General features: G+C 44.7%; 1 protein-coding gene across 1 annotated transcript; it reads left to right on the forward strand.

Moving 5' to 3' along the window:
- The first annotated feature begins 11839 nt into the window (after nt 1–11839).
- Mcl1 (MCL1 apoptosis regulator, BCL2 family member) lies at nt 11840–17539 on the forward strand. The gene is made up of 3 exons (XM_090341079.1): nt 11840–13252; nt 13586–13833; nt 14590–17539. The coding sequence occupies exons 1-3, from the start codon at nt 12550–12552 to the stop codon at nt 14704–14706; spliced, it is 1068 nt and encodes a 355-aa protein (XP_090197205.1). The 5' UTR covers nt 11840–12549; the 3' UTR covers nt 14707–17539.
- Nucleotides 17540–20680: the final 3141 nt, after the last annotated feature.

Consider the following 20680-nt stretch of genomic DNA (forward strand, 5'->3'; position numbering starts at 1 on the left):
GGGCACTGTCCTTGAGGTTTCTCAAGGCTAGCACTTTACCACTTGAGCCACAGCACCACTTCAGCCTTTTTCTGTGTATGTGGTACAGAGGAATCAAACCCAGGGCTTCCTGTGTGCTAGGCAAGCACTCTACCACAAGGCTATCATTCTACCCTTGGGCCTGGGCATTGTCCCTGAGCTCTTCTGCTCAAGGCTACCGCTCTACCCTTGAGTCAAGCCCCACTTCCCATTTTCTAGAGGTTAACTGGAGATAAGAGTCTCACAGGTCCTTTTGTGCCCAGGCTGGCTTTGAACCTTGATCCTCAGGTCTCAGCCTCCTGAGTAGCTAGGATTACAGGCGTGAGCCACCACACCCAGCCTGGCCCCTTAATCTTGTTTTGACATATATCATGGATAGATGATAGAGATGAATATAAAATGTTGTAATCTTAGCTGAGATAGGAAGGTTTGTGGTTTGAGGCCAACTAGGACAGAAAAGTTTTCAAACCCCCCTTTTTCAACTGACATAGTTATATAATATAGTGTAACATATAACAGATATATGTATATAATAAACTTAGTTATTAAACCTCTTATAGCATTCATATCTAAAGACTGTTTAACTGAAGAGTTTACACAATTCGTGAACTTTCATCAAATTATTCATATATCGCTGGGCGCACCACAGTTGCTTGTCTGTCTTCCTAGTACTTGTGGGGTAGAGATGAGGTTATAGATTTGAGGCCAGTCCAGGCAAAAAGTTCATGAGGCCTCTATTTCAACAAAAAGCTGGCTGTAGGTGGCATGTGCCTGGCATCCTAACAGGAGGTGAGATTGGGAGGATTATGCTTCTCGGCCAGGCTGAGTAAAGAAGTGCAGGAGACCCCATCTCAGCAGACAAGCTGAGTGTGGGCCTCTCATTCTAACCATCGCAGGAAGTATAAATAGGAGGATCACAGTTCCAGTTAGCCCAGGCAAAAACTTGAGACCCTACTCCAAAAATAACCAAAGCAGACTGGAACTATAGCTTAATGGTAGGGTGATTGCGTAGCATGCATGAAGCCCTGGGTTCCATTCCTCAGTACCACATACATAGAAAAAGCCAGAGGTGGTGCTGGAACTCCAGTGATAGAGCACTAGCCTTGAGCACAGAGAGGCTCAGGGAAAGACCCAGGCCCTGAGTTTAAGTCCCAGGGCTGGCAAAACAAACAAAAATGAAACAAGAAGGGTTAAAGGCATGGCTCACGCAGTTTAGTGCCTGCTTAGCAAATATGAAGCTCTAGGTTCCAACGTGTTTTTTTCATATGTTGAGACTACATACCCATTAATATGCATCCATTGTTTATTTAGTTTTTGTTTTGTTTTACATTCAGACAGGATCTCTGTGTAGCTCAGGCTGGCCTTGAACTTACAATCCTCTTGCCTCAGCCTCTTGAGTATTAGGAGTATACCACCACACTCTGCAACAAATACTCTCTTTTGGCCATACTAGGCTTTAAACTCACACTTGCTAGGCTCTTATCACTTGAGCTGTGCCTCTTAGTCCCGTTTTTCCTGGTTATTTTGGAGATGGAATCTCCCAGACTTTTCTGCCAAGGCTTTTTACAGCGATCAGCCTCCTGAGTGGTTAGGATTCTGCAAATCACCGGCATCCAGCCAAGTCTCCTCCTCCTCCTCCTCCTCCTCCTCCTCCTCCTCCTCCTCCTCCTCCTCCTCCTCCTCTTCCTCCTCCTTTTTCTTTTTTTGTGGGTCATGGTGCCTTGGCCTGGGCATTGTTCCTGAGCTCTTCAGCCCAAGGCTACCACCTTACCCTTGAGCTAAGCCCCATTTTCTAATTGGAGATAAGAGTCTCAGGTCCTTTTGTGCCTGGGCTGGCTTTGAACCTCAGCCTCAAGAGTAGCTAGGATTAAAGGCGTGAGCCACTGCACCCCCCCCTCTTTTTCTTTTTATTTTTTTGGTCTATTGTGGAGCTTGAATTGAGGGCCTGAGCAATATTTTCTTGCTTTTTTTGCCAGTCCTGGGGCTTGAACTCAGGGCCTGGGCACTGTCCTTCAGCTTTTCGTCTTAAGATTAGCACTCTACCACTGGAGCCACAGCACCACTTTTGGCTTTTTCTGTGTATATGGTACCAAGGAATCGAACCCAGGGCTTCGTGTATGCTAGGCGAGCACTCTTCCGTTAGGCCACGCTCCCGGCCCCTTCTAAACAATTTTTTGCTCAAGGTTAGTGCTCTACCACTTTGAGCCATGGTACCACTTCCAGTTTTTGAGTGGTTAAGTGGAGATAGAGTCTTACCAGGACTTTTGTGCCCAGGCTGGCTTTCAACCATGATCCTCAGACCTCAGCCTTTTGAGAGGACACCAGGCACGAGCCACCCATGCCGGCTTTATTTTCAACTAATTACCATATAGTTCCAAACCCAGGTATAGTAACATCAAGTTGATAGTTATTCTAGGACATTTATATTTTTTACTGTAGATAAATGTGATTAGAAATTCAAATATCAGTAAGCTTATGGGAGTGTTTTTTTGCAAGAGCAACTTACTGTTGCTGAAGTCTCCCTGCATGGAAAGTCCTGGTGTTATTCAGTGACCGTGAGTCTTGGTTTGACAAGATCCATGACTAAAGTACATTTTATGATGAGGGAACTATGAATCATCCTCAAACTTTGTTTATTGAACTTCTGAGTCATTTCCTTTTCATGATGGATATGGTGGCACAACCTTGTACCTCCAATTACTTAAGAGACTGAGGCAGGATGATGATTTCAGCCCTTGAGTTTGAGGTCAACCAAAAGCAAAGCAGATAAGAGCAATCTGGGGATTCACAATTAGACAAGTGCTTTATTACTTAAGTAGCACGCCTGTCTCCAGTTTAGATTGTGTGTGTGTGTGTGTGTGTGTATGAGTGTGCGCGCACATGTGTGCCCTCACGCTTGTGCATGTGCTGATAGTAGGGCTTGAAGTCGGGAGCTCTCATTTGGCCTTTTTTTTCTTCTAACATTGGTGGGCTGCTTGAGCCATACCTCCAATCCAGCATTTTGATGAGATCTTTGGAAATAGAGTCTCTCAGATTTTCCTGCCCAGGCTGGATTCAAACCACTCCTCAGATCTCAGCTAGTTAGATTACAGATGTGAGCCACCAGTGCCCTTACTTAGATTATTATTATTTTCTCTTTCCTTTGTTGGTGCTGGGGATTGAACCCAGGATGTTGTACTTGCTAGGCAAACACTTTGCCACTGAGCTACATCCCAGACCACTTAGATTATTATTATTATTGTTATTGTTATTATTTTGTAGGTTGTGGGGCTTGAACTCTGAGCCCAGGCACTGTCCCTGAGCTCTTCAACTCAAGGCTAGCACGCTACCACTTGAGCCACAGTGCCACGTCCAGTTTTCTGGTGGTTATTTGGAGATAAGAATCTTATGGAGGGGCCGGGAGTTTGGCCTAGTGGTTAAAGTGCTTGCCTAGCATGCATGAAGACCCGGGTTCGATTCCTCGGTACCACATATATATAGAAAAAAGTCGGAAGTGGTGCTGAGGCTCAAGTGGTAGAGCTCTAGCCTTGAGAAAGTCCAAGGACAGTGCTCAGGCCCTGAGCTCAAGCCCAGGACTGGCAAAAAAAAAAAAAGAATCTTATGGACTCTTTTTGCCTGGGGTGGATTTTAACCATGATCTTCAGTTCTCAGCCTTCTGAGTAGCCAGGATTACAGGCATGAGCCACTGGTGCCTGGCTTAGATTATTTTTGGGGGGGGGGGATTTAAGGGGCTTGAACTCAGCCTGGGCGCTGTCCCTGAGCTCTTTAGCTAAACCCCACTTCCCATTTTCTAGAGGTTAATTGGAGATGAGTCTCAGGTCCTTTTGTGCCCTGTCTGGCTTTGAACCATGATCCTCAGATCTCAGCCTCCTGAGTAGCTAGGATTACAGGTGTGAGTCACCCCACCCTGCCTTTTTTTTTTTTAAACTGTATTTGTTTTTTTAACTTGTCTTTTTTGGTACTGGGGATTGAACCCAGGATGTTACACTTGCTAGGCAAGTACTTTGCCCCTGAGCTACATCCCAAACCAAATCTGTGAGACTCTCTTTTTTTTTTTTTTTGCCAGTCCTGGGCTTGAGCTCAGGGCCTGAGCACTGTCCTTGGACTTTCTCAAGGATAGAACTCTACCACTTGAGCTTCAGCACCACTTCTGACTTTTTTCTATGTATATGGTATCCAGGAATTGAACCTGGTTCTTCATGCATGCTAGACAAGCACTCTGCCACTAGGCCAAACTCCTGGCCCATTGTGAGACTCTTATCTACGATTAACTACCAGAAAACTGGACGTGGCACTGTGGCTCAAGTGATAGTGTGGTAGCCTTGAGCTAAAGAGCTCAGGGACAGTGCCCAGGCCCAGAGTTCAAGCTCCATGACAAAACAAAAAAAGAAAGAAAGAAAGAAAGAAAGAAAGAAAGAAAGAAAGAAAGAAAGAAAGAAAGAAAGAAAGAGAGAAAGAAAGAGAGAAAGAAAGAGAGAAAGAAAGAAGGAAGGAAAGAAAGAAAGGTTGGGAATGTGGCTTAGTGGTAGAATGTTTGCCTTGTATGCATGAAGCCCCAGGTTCAAAAAACAGAAAAGCCTGGAAGTGGTAGTATGGCACAAATGCTAAAGTGCTAGCCTTGTACAAAAGAAATTCAGGGACAATGACTAGGCCCTGAGTTCAAGCCCAAGGACTGACCAAAAAAAAAAGAAGGGGGGTGGCTAAGAGTTTGATCTAGTGGTAGAGTGCTTGCCTAGCATGCATGAAGACCCAGGTTTTATTCCTCAGTACCACATACATAGAAAAAAGCCAGAAGTGATGCTGAGGCTCAAGTGGTAGAGCTCTAGCCTTGAGAAAGTCCAAGGACAGTGCTCAGGCCCTGAGCTCAAACCCAGGACTGGAGAAACAAACAAACAAACAAAGGAAGGAAGGAAGGAAGGAGAAGAGAAAAGAAAAAAGGAAAAGAAAAGAGGAAGGAAGGAAGAAAACTACTCAGTTGGTTTGACTGAGAGGAATATTCAGGGCTTAGAGAAGTGTGGTGTCCTCTCCTTGTCCTTTGATATATCATTAACACTCCATTGGTGAACCAAGGGGGTCCAGCCTATCGGGTTTGTTAATGTTTGGGATCAGATCATTCATTGCTGTGGATGCTGTCCTGAGCACTTCAGCATGCTTATCTGTCCTCTACTCTTGAGTTGCTTAGTTTTAACCAATAATAAGGCACTCCTCCAAAAACAATTGTAAAAAATACAAGCAGGGGCCGGGAGTTTGGCCTAGTGGTTAAAGTGCTTGCCTAGCATGCACGAAGACCCGGGTTCGATTCCTTGGTACCACATACATACAAAAACGCTGGAAGTGGTGCTGAGGCTCAAGTGGTAGAGCTCTAGCCTTGAGAAAGTCCAAGGACAGTGCTCAGGCCCTGAGCTCAAGCCCAGGACTGGCAAAAAAAAAAAAAAAATACAAGCAAACAACTTGTTCAAGGATGTTGCCAAGTGGCCCCAGGACTCCTTAGGTTGACAGCCTCTGTACTGACTTTAGGAAGCAGCTCTTTAAAGCCATGCCTAGACCATTTACTCCTACAGCAGTGCCTGCCTTTTCTTCCTTCTTGTCCTCACCTTTACCTCTGGGCACACTATCAGAAAGAATCTTCCAACCCTTGCACCCAGTGGCCTCGAAAGTGGCACCTGGGGTAAAAATAGGAAGCAAAAGCTTCTACCCTTCCCCTCTTGCACCAAGGGGATCTCCCAATTGGATAGGAATTTACATAACTGGTAAAAATAAGACATAATGTGTTCTGGGTTTAGCTCTGAGCTATGACTGCTGTGAATCAAGAACAGGGCCTAAAGTCTTCTCTGGGCTGGAGGTAAGGATCAGTAGAGTGCTTGCCTAACATGCATAAAGCCCTAGGTTGGATCCCCAGTGTAGGAAAGGGGACCCCCTGAGTTGGATATGGGAAAGTTGGTGGGTAAGGGCATACCAAAAGAATCTGCCTTTTTTGGCACTATTTCCCCTTGACTTGGTGGTCCCACTTGCTTTCTCTAGCCTACACTTGTCCTCACTATTGCCCACATTTAAACAGTGTAAGCTGTGTTGTCATAGCAAGAAAGAAAATGGACAGTTGCTATGGAGATTTCTTTAAACACACATCTGGAACATATCCCAAATTAATAGGAGTGAATAGTTCTTCCTAGGGCCTGCATTTTTCTGTATGCTGATCTTAGGGCTTAGACTCAGAACCAGGGCACTCTCCCTTATTTGCTCAAGAGCCACAGCTACACTTCTGGCTTTTTGGGGTGCTTAACCAAAAGAACAAGAGTCTGGTGGAGTTTCCTGCTTGGGTTAGCTTTAAACCTTGATCCTCATATCTCAGAGTAGGACTACAGGTGTGAGCCACAGCACCCTGCCTGAACCTCTACTTCTGACTTTTTTGTTGGTTAATTGGTAATAAGAAGCCTGTCAGATTTGTTTGCATGGGCGGGCTTCTGAGATCTTCAGATCTCAGCCTCTTGGATAGCTAGAATTGCAGGCATGAACCACTGGTACCCAGCTTCCCCCCCCCCCCCCCCCGGGGAAGGGACCAAGATCTCTTTTGATAATTATTTCATCTCCTACTATAGAAACCTTGGAAGGTACTCTAGATTCCTGTGTGTGTGTGTGTGTGTGTGTGTGTGTGTGTGTGTGTGTGTGTGTGTGTGTGTGTGTGTGTGTGTGTGTGTGTAGGGGGAGGGGGGATCATGGGGTTGAACTCTGGGCCTGAATGCTGCCCCTGAGCACTTCAGCTCAAGGATTCCACCCCAGCCCTGAGCCATAGCCCTACTTTTTGTTTTCTAATGATTAATTGGAGATAAGAGTATTACAGACTTTAGTGCCTGGGCTGGCTTTGAACCTCAATCCTCAAATATCAGCCTCCTGAGTAGCTAGGATTATAGGCATGAGCCACCATGCCCAGCTTCTAGATTCCTTTTTAAGTATTTGTGCCAATACCCAGGGCTTGAATTTAGGGACTTGTACACTTACTCAGCCTTTTTTTGTTGTTGTTCTTCTCATAGCTGCTGCTCTGCTACTTCAGTCTGCCATTTTGCTGGCTAATTAGAGAGCCTCTTTGACTTTTTTTTCCCGGCTGGCTTCAAACCATGGTCCTTAGATCTCAGCCTCGTAACTAGAAGGATTATAGGGGTAAGCCATGTGGAAGTCTGGCCCCATGTTTTCTTTTCTGTCACATGTTTCTGTGAGTACCTTGCTGATGCTTCCTGGAGTGTTTATCAATTACAGGTCCCTTTTTTTTTTTTTTTTTTTTTGCCAGTCCTGGGCTTGAGCTCAGGGCCTGAGCACTGTCCTTGGACTTTCTCAAGGCTAGAGCTCTACCACTTGAGCCTCAGCACCACTTCCGGCTTTTTTCTATGTATGTGGTACCAAGGAATTGAACCCGGGTCTTCGTGCATGCTAGGCAAGCACTCTACCACTAGGCCAAACTCTCAGCCCCTATAGGTCCTTTTGTCTTTCCTATTCTTCATAATTTTCTCCAAATGTGAAATATACACATCGTTATAAGAACATTTCCCAATTATAAAATGTCACAACTAGATTCCCAGGAAGCAGCTTCTTCTCCCTCTTGTCTACTGCTCCTAGACTTGTGATGTAATGCATTAGTCATCTAAAAAATATTGGTTCACTCAAATGGATATTTCAAATATCTAAATGTTGACACACATATACCATTCATTAGAAACCAAACTAATAAGGCAGGTGTTGGTGATTCACGCCTGTAATGTTATCTACTCTGGAGGCTAAGATATAAGAATCTTGGTTCAAAGCCAGCCTGGGCAGGAGAGGACCATGAGACTCATCTCCAGTTGCCCACCAAAAAACAAAGTAGAGTTGTGGCTCAAAGTGGTAGAGTGAGAGCCTTTAACAAAAAAACAAAACAAAACAAAAAACTCCAGGACAGTACCCATGCCCTAAGTTCAAGTCCCATGACCTACAGGAGTTCAAAGCTCTTTGCCTTTCATAGACCTCAGTAATATGGTCTGACTGACCGAGGTGTGAGCCACCATCAATGAGCCACAAAAAATCATTTAAGCATCAGATAGCCATCAAGTTCACTGTAACAGATGTCTTCCAAAATAATTCCAAAATACTAATTTTTGCTTAAAATCTTTAATTACTAATAGCAAATGTCATTTTTCCTCCTTAAAATAAGGGACTTGATGCTGGGTGTGGTAGCAGGTATAGCCTATACTCCAAGCTATTCTGGAGGCTGAGGGAGGAGGACCACTTTACCCCAGGAGTTTGAGCCAGCCTGAGAAATGTAGGTAGGGAGATTATCTCAAAAACCTCCTTTCCCCCCAAGGACAGGACCTTGGAATCTCACCGATTCCCTGTTTCATGCTGCAAAACACTTTAATGACAGCAGTAATTCTGTAGAAGTCTGGATGGTATCAACCCCATTAATCTAGTATAATATGGATACCTAGCCTGACACGGTGGCTCACGCCTGTAATCCTAACTATTCAGGAGGCTGAGATCTGAGGATCAAGGTTCAAAGCCAGACCAGGAACAAAAGGACCTTCGACTCTTATCTCCAATTAACTTCTAGAAAACAGGGAAGTGGGGCTTGGCTCAAGGTAGGGTGGTAGCCTTGAGCTGAAGAGCTCAGGGACAGCGCCCAGGCCTAGTTCAAGCCCCATGACTCACCAAAAAATATATAGATACCTTTTCTTTTTGTCTTAAAATAATGTCACATTCTGCTCTCATCCCTCTTACTCATGAAGCTCTATGAACTGTGTCTAAAATATATCCTTTCAATTTCCACTACAGTCACCTAGGTGTAAGGTATTATTTTGTTTGTTTCTGTGTTTTTTGGTCTCACAATGTAACCCAAGCTGGCTTTGAATTTGCAGTCTTCCTGCCTCAGATTCTTAAACCATTAGGCTTATACAGGTCATCATCATCATCATCACTTCTTAACTATTACAGTAGGCCAATCTACTTCTTTGCCTCCATTCTTTTCTTTCTTAATGTATTTTAAACCCCACAATTAAGAGTAATGAAACTCGCCAGGTACCAGGGGCTCATGCCTACAATCCTAGCTACTCAGGAGGCTGAGATCTGAGGACTGCAGTTTGAAGCCAGCCTGGGCAGGAAAGTCCCGGTGAGATTCTTATATCCAATTAATCAAATTATCTCAAAAACTGGAGTGGTACTGTGGCTCAAGTGGTAGAATGCTGGCCTTGAGCACAAAGAGGCTCAGGGACAGTACTGAGGCCCTAAGTCAAGACCCACAAGTGACCAACAAAATACAAAAAGCTAAATTAGAGAATATAGCACGTTATTCTAGTGTTGAGGTATTACCAAACACCTACAGGAGTTCAAAACTCTTTGCCCTTCACAGACCTCAATAACATGGCCTTACCCACTTTTCTAAACTTTATATATCTCATATTAGTAAATATTCAGATTTATCCACTCAGAAGTAGAGCATCTGTCATGGGTCAGGCATGACTAGAGTTGCAAAAGGAAGCTGATGTTTCCATCAAGTGGAAAGTACAATGAAAGATGAGTAAACCTGAAGAACAGTGTGCAAGAATGAAAACCAGGAGTATATAGTGCCCAGAAGGCATATGAAGCGCTTTTAGAAAAGACTGAGCAGCCATGGGGATGCTGCTTGCAGTCAATTAAGAGAGTTTGGAAGTCAGGCGTGGTGGCTCACACCTGTAATCCTAGCTACTCAGGAGGCTGAGATCTGAAGATCAGGGTTCAAAGCCAGCCCGGGCACTAAAATCTGTGAGACTCTTCAATTAATCTTCAGAAAACTGGAAGTGACGGGTAGGGCAGTAACTTAAGCTGAAGAGCTCAGGGACAGTGCCCAGGACCAGAGTTCAAGTCCCATGACTGACCAGAAAAAAAAGTTTGGTTGCAAACTGACCCCTATAACGAGGCCATATGAAGGTCACTGATAACCTTGACAAGAGTGGTTTCAGTGGTATGGTGGGAATGAAATCTTGGAGTTTCTTAAGAGTGAAAAGAGATGAGGCGGTAAAGAGTTTTGCTGTAAAGAACATCAAGAGTTGGCATTACAGTTTAGTGGTGGAGTGCTTGCCTAGCATGCATGAAGCCTTGGGTTCGATTCTTCAGTACCACCTAAACAGAAAAAGCTGGCAGTAGTGCTGTGGCTCAACTGGTAGAGTGCTAGCCTTGGGCAAAAGAAACTCAAGGATGATGCCCAGACTAAGTTCAAGGACTGGCAAAAGAAGGGAAAAAAAAAAAGAAAAGGGGGTAGGAGGGGAAGCAACAAATAATTTAGCTGCTTTTTTAGGGATATGAGAAAGTATACCATTTGTATGCTGATAGGGAAGTTTACACACACACACATACACAAAATGATGGGAAACTCAGGGCCTGATGGGAGAATATAAAGGGATAACTTCAAGTACTTGAGTAGGCAAATGCACCACCAATAAACAAACTATTCAATTTAACCATAGAAAAAGGAGGCAGAAGCTGGGCACAGTGGCTCATGCTGTAATCCTAATGACCCAGGAAGCTGAGATCTTCGGGTCACAGTCCAAGCAGTCTGTGCGACTCTTATCTCCAATTAGCCAGCAAAACTGGAAATGGATCTGTGGCTCTAGTGTAGGAATACTAGCCTTGTAAAAGCTAAGGGACAAGCCAGCACAGTGGCTCATGCCTGTAATCCTAGCTACTCAGGAGGCTGAGATCTGAGGATCAAAGTTCAAAGCCAGCCCAGGCACAATTAACCTCTAGAAAATGGGAAGTGGAGCTTGGCTCAAGGGTAGGGTGGTAGCCTTGGGCTGAAAAGCTCAGGGACAGCGCACAGGCCCAGTACAAGCCCCATGACCCACAAAAAAAGAAAAGAAAAAAAGGCAGAATGGGAATAGAAGCAATAAGCAGTAGAATTTAGTGGTGAAGAATTTTTATTCCTCTCATTGCTTTAGTTTTCTCAGTGAAGTAAATTATCAGCTGAGAGAAAGGGTTAGGGAGCTTACTGGAAGTTTGAGGACAAGCAGTGTGCATGTCACGTTGAGCTATTTCCAGCTTATAATGTGAAACTTGCTCGTGACTGGTGTACTGCCAACTATAGCTATGCCTCTAGTCCTAATGTGACGTTTCTATTCTTTTTTTTCCTTGAATAAACTGGAGTTTGAATTCAGTGCCTTATGCTTGCTAGACTGACACTCTTCCACTTGAGCCACACCTCTAGCTCTAGATTTTGATGGTTATTTTGGAGACCAATCCAGTGAACATACTTGTATTGACCTTAATTTCTGGGCCCTCTGAACCTCAGGCTCCTGAGTAAGCTAGGATTATAAACGAGCCATAGGCACCTGGCTTGAGGCTTATATTTCTTTTAAAGGAAGAACCTCCTTTTTGGTATTTCCTCATTCTCTCTCCTTTTCATGACCTGATAAACAGTACTTTAGAAAACAGAAAACTTAACTGTTTACAAAATCTTTCTCTGGTTCTTCCAGCCCCAAATGAATTTCCCGACCTTTCATCTCCAATGTTGATAGCTTACATGCAGCATGTATTTTATTTCACATTTAGTTGATTTTCGTGATTAGAAGTGCCTTAGAGAAGTGGTTCTTATTCACTGTAACTAAAAAATGTTTCTCTCCATCCTTCAACATTAAAACTCTATGGTTTTAGATTCTGGTCCAAAATGTAACTATGTTATAGGCTCCCAATCTTCTTATTTGAAAGAAAACTTCCTCATCCCTGTCCTGTATAGTTCCTCAAATACTGGTTCTCAAATTTTAGCCTGTTATTTTTACAGATCTTAACAGGTCACGTCAATGAATATTAGTTGGCATCCACTGCCTTGTTCTCAAAGGATTTATCCTTACACGTGAAATGTGCAGTACCGAAATAAATGGGCTAACAGTCTCCGAACACCAGAAACTGGACCAGGGATGGGGGAAAGGCAGGAACAAAGTCTAGCTTACACATGAATAGTTCTTTTATTTCATTATTATTATTACCCAAGTCCACGGTGCGTTTCCATCTCAAAACAATGCTAGGCTGAAAATGAAAAGAAAAAAGGGAAAATAACTCCAAGTCCCCAGTGTCCTCTGCTGACTTCTTCCCCGTCCATCACGGACCTTCCCCGTCCCCTCCCCTCGACCCTCAGGGTGACAGCCCCCTGGCGCAGCGCAGCTAGTCGAGTGAGTCAACGGCCCGGCCACGAGGAGGCCCCTCAGGTCCGCGGCGGGGGAGCCCCGAGCCCTCGCGGCCCGGCCCCCCAGACGACGTTACGTAACCGGCAGCCAGCGGCCGGACCGGAAGGCCCCAGCCGGGCCGGGCCCGGCCCCGCCCCTGCCGCGCCGTGCCGGGCGCAGCTCTCCGGAAGCCCCGCCCCTCTCCCCTTTTAAGGGGAGGAACTAGGTTCGTTTCTCTGACGCCGCAGCGTCGCGCTGGCCCTAAAGCCGCGATCTGGACCAGCTCCCTCACTCCTTACTTCCGCTTCCTCAAAGTAAGGAGTCGCGGCCTTCCCCGTTGTGCGCAGGGCGGCGGCGGCAGCTTGCGGGCCAGGCGATGTTGGGCTTCAGGAAGAACGCGGTAATCGGACTCAACTTCTACTGTGGGGGCGCCGGGCTGGCCGCCGGCAGTGGGGCCGCCGCCGCCGCCGCCGCCGCCGCCGCGCCGGGAGCGCGGCTCTTGACCGCGGAGGAGGCCCCGGCCCGGCGGGAGGCGGGGGGAGGGGAAGCCGGCGTGGGGATTGGCGGAAGCGCCGGCGCGAGCCCCCCGGCCACTCTGGCGCCGGACGCCCGGAGGGTCGCGCGGCCCGCGCCCATTGGCGCCGAGCTCCCCGACGTCACCGGGACCCCGTCGAAGTGGGCGTTCTTCGCGCCCACCCACCGTGCGCCGACGCCTGAGGAGATGGAAGCGGCGGCCGCCGGCGCCATCATGTCGCCCGAGGAGGAGCTGGACGGCTACGAGCCCGAGCCCCTGGGGAAGAGGCCGGCCGTCCTTCCCCTGCTAGAGCTGGTTGGGGAAGCCAGTAAGAACTCCAGCACGGACGGCTCGCTCCCCTCGACGCCGCCCCCCGCGGAGGAGGAGGACGACGAGTTGTACCGGCAGTCGCTGGAGATCATCTGTCGCTACCTTCGGGAACAGGCCACCGGCGCCAAGGACGCCAAGCCGCTGGGCGGGGCCGGCGCGGCCAGCCGGAAGGCGCTGGAGACCCTGCGGCGGGTCGGGGACGGGGTGCAGCGCAACCACGAGACGGCCTTCCAAGGTAAGGCGTCCTTAGGCACCGAGGCCGCGCTCCCCCCCCTTTTCCCACCTCCCCTCCGCTCATCAGCCCGGAACCAGCCGGGTGGAAAAGGCTGATCCTGTTTCTAAAACCAGAACCTTCTGGTCGTGAGTCATTGTTTCCGCCCATCTCAGTTCTTTTGGAATTGCGTTCAAAGACCGGAAAGGGTGGGATGTCAGTTTTCCAGAGAGGTCGGCCTCAGTGCCTCAAGAACCCAGATAGTGATTTCCCCCGCCGCTGGTGGGCTGGGGAGCCGTGCCCTGGTTCAGACAAAGGAGTCCATTGAGGACTTTGCATGCTTTTTCTTCCTCTCAGGCATGCTTCGGAAACTGGACATCAAAAACGAAGACGATGTCAAATCTTTATCTCGAGTAATGATCCATGTTTTCAGTGATGGCGTAACAAACTGGGGTAGGATTGTGACTCTAATTTCTTTTGGTGCCTTTGTGGCCAAACACTTGAAGAGTATAAACCAAGAAAGCTGCATCGAACCACTAGCAGAAAGTATCACAGATGTTCTCGTAAGGACAAAACGAGACTGGCTAGTCAAACAAAGAGGCTGGGTAAGTTTGCCTTAAGGTTGAATCGGGCCTTGGAGTGGAAAAGAATTTTGAAGGATAAGGTTGGGATGGCTAGAGGTTTTTATGATGCCTCACCCAGTTTGCAAACTTTTAAAACAGATCTCTTGTTGCTTGTAAACTGGTTAAATGGGCCCGTGGTGTGTGTTGGAGGTGGGGGTAGGGAGAGTGTGGTATGTTGGTCTTGAACTGTACCTGAAGCCTTGGTTTCTGCAGATTATTCATGCTGTAATTCAGTTGGGTAATCTTCAGATCATTGCATTCAAGCCGAATAAATTTCTAAGGGCCTTTTCATTTTGATGGAATAAGGAGTAGGGCCTGCAACTTGACCATACAATTCAGGTGGTTCTGGTGAAGGGGTGTGTGTGTGTGTGTGTGTGTACTCAACCACAATGAGAAACTAGCCATGTTGGGTGAGGTGTAGTGTATTGGGAATGTGAGCAAAGCTGGGGGTTTTGTCTTTTATAAACTAAATATTGGGAACTGTCACAGTCCCTTTGTCTAGATTATGCTCATGACCAAGGTAGTGGAGTAAAATTAAATCTTAACTGCTGTATGTGCCCAGTTAATGAAGGACTGGAAATTTTGTTTCCTCCAAGCCCTGGAGTAAATAATTATTCCATGATGGTTTGTGTGGGGAATGTGGGGGAGGTACTTTAGATTTTCTAATTCGTTTTTCTAGTGTTAAGATAGCAGAAACCCATGCTTGAAAATGTGCTTTTGTTTTGTTTTGTTTTCTAGGATGGGTTTGTGGAGTTCTTCCATGTAGAGGACCTAGAAGGCAGCATCAGAAATGTGCTGCTGGCTTTTGCAGGTGTTGCTGGAGTAGGAGCTGGTTTGGCTTATCTCATAAGATAGCCATATAAATGCAATAGTTGACTCTTAACCAACTCCAGCCACCAAAACTACATACATCTGAAATCAAATGTATTTATGAACTTGGACTTCAAGCTGCCGGGGCTGTAACCTCCAAGAATTCCATTCTAGCAATGTAGCGAGAAAGAAAGTGGCAAGAGGATTATGGCTAACAAGAATAAACACGTGGGAAAAGTAGTCCCCCTTGAAGAGTCACTGTCTGAAAGAAGCAGAGTTCACTTTCAGCAACAAGCAAACTTTGATTGGGAGGCCATGGAGGAAGACGTGGATTTAGTGAAGATGGTAGGGTGGAAAGAACATCTCGTCTAAAACCAGAAATGTGTCCAATAGCTAGGCTAGCCAGAATTCATTCAATATGCCCACCAAATTCATTACTTTCCTAAAGTGTTAAAAGCAAAGCACTAACAACGCCAGTGACCTTTGTAAAATGGACTTAAGCTACAGGTAATCTAACTATGACTAGAAGCCTCAGTTCTGTACAACAGTGTGTGAAGGGAAGCTTTTTGTATTTTCAATTAGCTTTCCCAGGTATATGTCTTGAAGACAAAGTCAAAAGTGTTCAGGACTTTTTATGCCTGTTCTATTTTGACTTAGTTTGAATGATTCTTAGTTTATTAGCCTAGTAATGGCCAAGAATACTTGACTTGAAGTTCACTAATTAGTTACCAGTGCAGAATATCCTCAATTTTTAAGACGGAAGAACTTATAAATCTATTTGTCTGTAAAAATTGTATATATTTTTACAGAGTTTATTTCTTTGAGCAACATAAAAGGGACGGAAGTTTTTAGTTTTTTTTTCATACCCTTTTGAAATTTTCAACTTCTGTAGTTAGGAATCTATTTCTTAAATCTTTTCTAAACTTTGTCCTGGTCTGTTGTAGAATGTATACAAAACCAGTTGATGTAAGTGTGTGCAACCTGGTTGGTAACTGTATGGGCTTAATTTTCCAATCTGGTTTTGGTAAGTATTCTTTCCATAGATTTTTCTTTTGAGAACATGATTGAGAGATTGAGGAATTAAAATTAGTCCTTCTGCTTTGTTGTATGTAGGTTTTCAATAATTGAGTGAAAGTGGAGTTTTATGGTTGAGGGTTGGAATGGGCGGATAACTTAAAAATAATGGGCTCTGATTAGGCAACCACTCACTGGAGTTCCTTCCATTTGACCTAATTTAACTAGGGAAACCTAAACTGAATTTATGAGCTCATCTTTAAAGCTTTTACTAAAAAGATTTTCAGCTGTTCCAAGAGGGACTTACTGGCAGTGTGTGTATAAAAAGATCACATGGGGGGGGGAATAAGAGACATTTGATCCCTGTTTACTTAATAAATTGTAAAATGACAGCTTGGAAAAGCAGGCTAGAGTCTTAACCATGGTGCTATTATGTGGCTTGCTTGTTAAACACAGGTTTAAGCCTGGTATTATCAATAAAACCTACTTATTGTTTCTTTTCTATTAATGATTCCCAGGCTTTGTCTTGAGTTTTTCATTGATACCTGTTTGGATTTCAGACCTGATGTACTATTGAACTTAACCTTTAATTTCTTGGCTTTCCTTGAGATATTTGCTGCTTGTTACAGATATTTATATTGTTTTTACATCTTTGCCATCCTAGAACTATCAGTAAGTAGCCCTTGTAGTTTTCTATACTTTGATACCCTTCCCCGCACCCCCAGAACATCACACACAATCTCTCAGAAGCCCACAGACCATCTCTCATGAATTGATAATTTTCTTGGGAGGTGATACTTCCCTCCTTCATGCTTTGACAAGCATGAGGGTGAGAGGGAGGGAATCTGTTTTCCTTGATGTCTTTCAGTTGATTTATCCCATCTTTGAGTAAGAAGTTTCAAAAGTCTTAGGAATTTTCAGAAGCGAGAACATCATTTTTGTTTTTTCTCTAATTTTCTTCGCTTTAATGTGCTCACTTGAAATTTATGTAAAGGTGGGCTCAGTTAAACTTCAAAGAGTAATATAAAAGCTACTTTAAACTGAAGAGAGCTCTATGTTAAAACTAGATACATTTGAAAGCCTCAGAACATGACCTTTAGTCTGTGGACTCTCGATAAAAATAGTCATGAATAAAATGACTAAGAATGTAATTGGGAAGAATTGCCCTGCCTGCCTGTCTTGGAGCTATTAAGGTCATCTTGTTAGAGCTGTTTTTACCCATGTATTTATCATTCTCGATCATAAACCATTTATTTATATCATGTCTATCTCTAAGGACCTAAAGCACTTTATTTAGTTTTTAAATGGACATAAGATCTTGTTAAGGTGACTAGAAGGCCTATATCATCCCCCATACCCGGTTGTAGAAATGAGTACAGAAACGAAAATTGGTGTTTAGGAGCCCTCCTTCCCCAACTCACTAGGCATGACTGCTGAAATATAGACAGGATCTTAGGTGATGTTTTAGGTCCATAGCAGTGAGAGCTCTTTAGGAGCCCAGGTGATTTGGGAAGAAGGGAGCGGCAAATTGATAGGGAGAAGAGGAATGTGGTCTAAGTGCTGACTAGGTGCATAGTTCAGGCACATCCTCCAGGATGGAAAGAGGGCTGCTTAGAAAGATGGCTCTCTCTCAGCAACTTGTCTTACACTTCTCTCAGGGAAAAACATGCAGTCTTGTAGTATATTATTTGTGTACGTTCTATTGGGGAGTAAACACCTTGGTTCTGGTTAAACAGCTAATGTTTTTTGACAGCTGTTCCAGGAGGGTTAGGACCAACTGCAAATTAATGTGAGTTGTAAACTGAAATGTTTCCCTAACTTCCTGTTCTTCCTGAAAAACAAATAAATCTTTTTTTTTTTTTTTTTTCAAATGTGAGGTGTGGTACGGGTCTTTTCTAATCAATATGCTTTATCCCTCTCCTCTCTTAAGCCTTCTAGGGAAGTCAGCTGAGCAAATATGGGTAGGTGAATTAAAAGCAAAGTCCTACAAAACTGCTTTACCTTAGAACAAAGGACCTTTCATTTAAATTAAAAAGTGTAATGAAATATATTGCTTCACTTTGGATAATTCCTGATTTTTTTTTCCCCTATACTTTTGTTTTAAGGCAGGATATTGCTTTGTAGACCAAGCTATTCAGTCTCATCCTTCTTCAGATTTCCTAGTGCTTATGTAATATTACAGGCATGCAATCCTCGCCCTAATTTTTCTTTGAGGTAATGTTTTATTACAGCATTTTCTCCATCTCTCATGTATATGTATATATGTGTACATATATGTATACACACACACACACACACACACACACACACACACACACACATATATTGGGGGGGGGTCGGTTGTGGAGCTTGAACTCTGGGCCTGGGCACTGTCCCTGAGCTCTTCATTTTAAGGCTACTGCCCTAGTCCTTGAGCCACTACGCCAACTTCCAGTTTTCTAGTGGTTAATTGTAGATGAGACTCGTGGGCTTTAGTGCTCAGGCTGGCTTTGAACGACAATCCTCAGATCTCAGTCTCCTGAGTAGCTAGGATTACAAGCGTTAGCCACCTAGCCCGGCTTCATTCTGTATCTTTTGATGTGAAGTTTGTCTTTGCACTCCCACCCCCTTCGGCTGCCAAAAAGGAAGTAATGAGCAGGTCAATTTAAAAAGTCTTATCCTGTTATCTTGAAAGGAGTTGAATCACCATGGAAATGTGCAAATAGGAGGTTTGCATATTGGTGTTCAGCCTTGAGCTCCAAACAGCTTGCAAACAAGTCTCTACCTCTACCACTCAGTTTTGTCTGTAAACAGTCTTTCTTTCTAGATCCTCACTACCAGAAGGCAACAACTTTTATCATTGCCAAATAAATGCATGACCCAAGCTGGTGGGTTGGTGAATGAAAGCCAGAGAAGGCCCCAAATCTAGCAAGTCCCATTACCAACATACACAAAAAAACCTCAAATCCTGGCCTGAGTTAGTATTACTTAATACTATTGCAGCTATTGGCTGTGATACGAAGCCTGTTTTTGAACATTTCCTTTAACAGCTTTAAGACAGGTTCCTGTAATTCTAACAAGAAGAGGTCTAGAACCTCAGTACCAGGGAATAGGGAATGTCGCTTGTTGCTTGCCCAGTGTGCATGAGGCCCTGGGTTCTGTATTTAAAAAAAAAAAGTTAAAAAATTAGCACTAGTCAAAAACAACCCCAGATCTTATCTCAACAGGCAAGAGCCAGGTACAGGTGACTCACATCTATAAACCTAGCTACTTGGGAGGCTGAGATCTGAGAATCTTGGTTCAAAGTCAGCCTAGGCAGGAAAATCCAGGAAACTCATCTCTAACCACCAGGAAAGTAGCACTGTGGTTCAAGTGATAGAGCACTAGAGTACTATCTTTGAAAGAACAAAGGGACAAAAGCACTGTGCTCATGCCACTGTTACTCAGGAGGCTGAGATCTGCGGGTCAAGGTTCAAAGCCAGCCTGGGCACTAACGCCTGAGGTTCTTATCTCCAGTTAACCACCAGAAAATAGGAAGTGGTGCTGTGGCTCAAGAGGTAGGGTAGTAAGTAGCCCTGAGCTGAAGAGCTCAGGGACAGTGCCCAAGTCCAAACTTAAAAGTCCTGACAGACCAACAAAAAAAAGCATGGTGATTCATGTGTGTATAGTGTATTAATCTCTTAAAATGGCAGGCATGGGATTGTAATGATGGTGGTGCTGTGGCTCAAGTGGCAGATTGCTAGCCTTGAGCAAAAAGTGTCCAAGGATGGTGCCCAGGCCCTGAGTTCAAGACCCAGGGCTGGCAAAAACAAAAACAAGACACATTCCTAGGAAGCCCTAGCACCAGAAGGGGAGAAGGGGGAAGGATCGAAAGCTGTTCTGAAATCCTAATTATGTAGGCTTAGATCTGAACAAGTTTGTGAGACCTTAAATCTCCAATTAGCCAGCAAAAAGCTAGAAGTGTAGATGTAAGAATGGAGAACTGAAAATCACAGTTCAAAGCCAGTATAGACTTGAAAGTCTGAGACTTTATCCAGTTAACTACAAAAAGTTGAAAGTGGAGGTGTGGCTTGACAGAGCACAAAAGCTCAGGGATGGCACCCAAGCCTGAGTTCAATTCCCAGAAAAACCAGAAAGGTCAAATAGTAACTAGGTAACCTGAATCACCAGGGGACCTGATGATCAACACTTCCCTTTACTTGACACCAAACTTTCAGTTCTTTTTTTCTGAGAGTTTCTCAACACCCTCCCCGCCTCCAGTACACATACACACCTCCCACTCCTAGTATAGCTCAGTCAAACAAGATTCTACCTCAGCCCTCCTGATGCTTGAGATTATAAGAACCACTGGTCCCACATTTGTACACCTGTGCTAGGGATGGAGCCCATTTGAGAAAGCTCAAGGACAGTGCCCAGGCTCTGAGTTCAAGCCCAAGACTGGTTTTTCAAGGGTGGAGGATGCTCGGATTTAAATCCTAACAAGTGCAAGCTCTACATTTATCTACACGTGGACCCCAGACCTATTTGTGATTAGAGCCAGGTAGGTCTTTATTGTTCAGGGAAAAAATACCAGGAAGGGAGGCGTGCTAGATATCCACAGTACAGGCTGTTAATTTCCGTATCTCAAGGTCATTGCCCACTAATCTAGTGATCATCTTTACTGGTTCAAAGACTTCAGAACTTTTGGTCTTCACCCACCTTCCCACACTTCAAAGAAAGGCTTCTTGGTGTCCAGATTTAAGAACTTCTGTTTCTCTTTCTTAGTTTCAGTTTTTACTGTGTTATCTTCATTATGGGAAGCATGACAAAAGATAGGGTCTGGGAGGGAATTTGTCTGCTGGCAAATTTATCCCACACCTCTTAGAATTCAGGATGTTTTTCTTGGGGGATGATAGCTGCTTACTGAAGTGTGCTAGGTATGTATTGTACCCTTTGAGCTAAGACCACACTCTTGCTTTAGTTCTCTGGGAGAGCCTCATGTTCTTACCTTGCTGTGGTCTTGGACAGAGATCCTTCTACTTAACCT

Source organism: Megascapheus bottae, chromosome 10 (genome assembly GCF_031878675.1).
Source record: "Megascapheus bottae isolate mThoBot1 chromosome 10, mThoBot2.hap1, whole genome shotgun sequence".
In the NCBI taxonomy this organism is placed as follows: Eukaryota; Metazoa; Chordata; class Mammalia; order Rodentia; family Geomyidae; genus Megascapheus; species Megascapheus bottae.

What these genes read in the sequence shown, in the direction of transcription:
- Mcl1 (XM_090341079.1), top strand. Translation starts at nt 12,550, where the DNA reads ATGTTGGGCTTCAGGAAGAACGCGGTAATCGGACTCAACTTCTACTGT. An exon ending in CCACGAGACGGCCTTCCAAG is followed by an intron (nt 13,253 to 13,585) that starts GTAAGGCGTCCT and finishes TCTTCCTCTCAG; the next exon opens with GCATGCTTCGGAAACTGGAC. An exon ending in TAGTCAAACAAAGAGGCTGG is followed by an intron (nt 13,834 to 14,589) that starts GTAAGTTTGCCT and finishes TTTGTTTTCTAG; the next exon opens with GATGGGTTTGTGGAGTTCTT.